The sequence below is a fragment of the Morone saxatilis genome, unplaced genomic scaffold (assembly GCF_004916995.1).
Source record: "Morone saxatilis isolate NCDOM2014 unplaced genomic scaffold, NCSU_SB_2.0 Contig14, whole genome shotgun sequence".
NCBI lineage: Eukaryota > Metazoa > Chordata > Actinopteri > Moronidae > Morone > Morone saxatilis.
In genome coordinates, this window is record NW_023339696.1 from 3,599,085 (window position 1) to 3,599,561 (window position 477).

At 47.8% G+C, this 477-nt stretch overlaps 1 protein-coding gene across 1 annotated transcript in view; it reads left to right on the plus strand.

Moving 5' to 3' along the window:
- The window catches only part of hoxb5a (homeobox B5a), a gene marked incomplete at its 3' end in the record, with an annotated part of 2,356 nt that extends 1,879 nt beyond the window's left edge, over positions 1–477 (plus strand). The window contains 1 exon segment of the mRNA XM_035654823.1: positions 406–477. Within this exon segment, the coding sequence (XP_035510716.1) occupies positions 406–477 (72 nt within the window).

Sequence of the window (477 nt, forward strand, 5' to 3'; positions counted from 1 at the left end):
AAGAAAGACTGCTGTCAGAATAAGGGACAGTTTTACGCACTGTTGTTGTGCCTTTACGCAGGTTCATTCTGATAAAACTATGGGTGAAATCAGCCTTCTGTATGTGTGGGGGGTATAGAGGGGGTGTACACAATCGTATCAACACCTGTAGCTATACAATATACTAAATACAGTGCTGCAAACCTGTAGAAAACACGACCTTTGTAATGTGGAGAAAAATAGCCTTTTTGGCGCATAGCTGGCTGCTATGTTATACCAGGCTGTACTGCAGTGTATTGTAAGGTGTTCATGGTATTTTTTCCACCCACTGTTTGTGTGCATTTCTACATGATCACATGTTGGTGCATCCAAACACGCCCCCCCCCCTCCTTCCTAACGGCCTTTTTGTTCGATCCAAACCCTCAGATATGACGGGCCCGGACGGGAAACGGGCGCGGACGGCGTACACCCGCTACCAGACCCTCGAGCTGGAGAAGG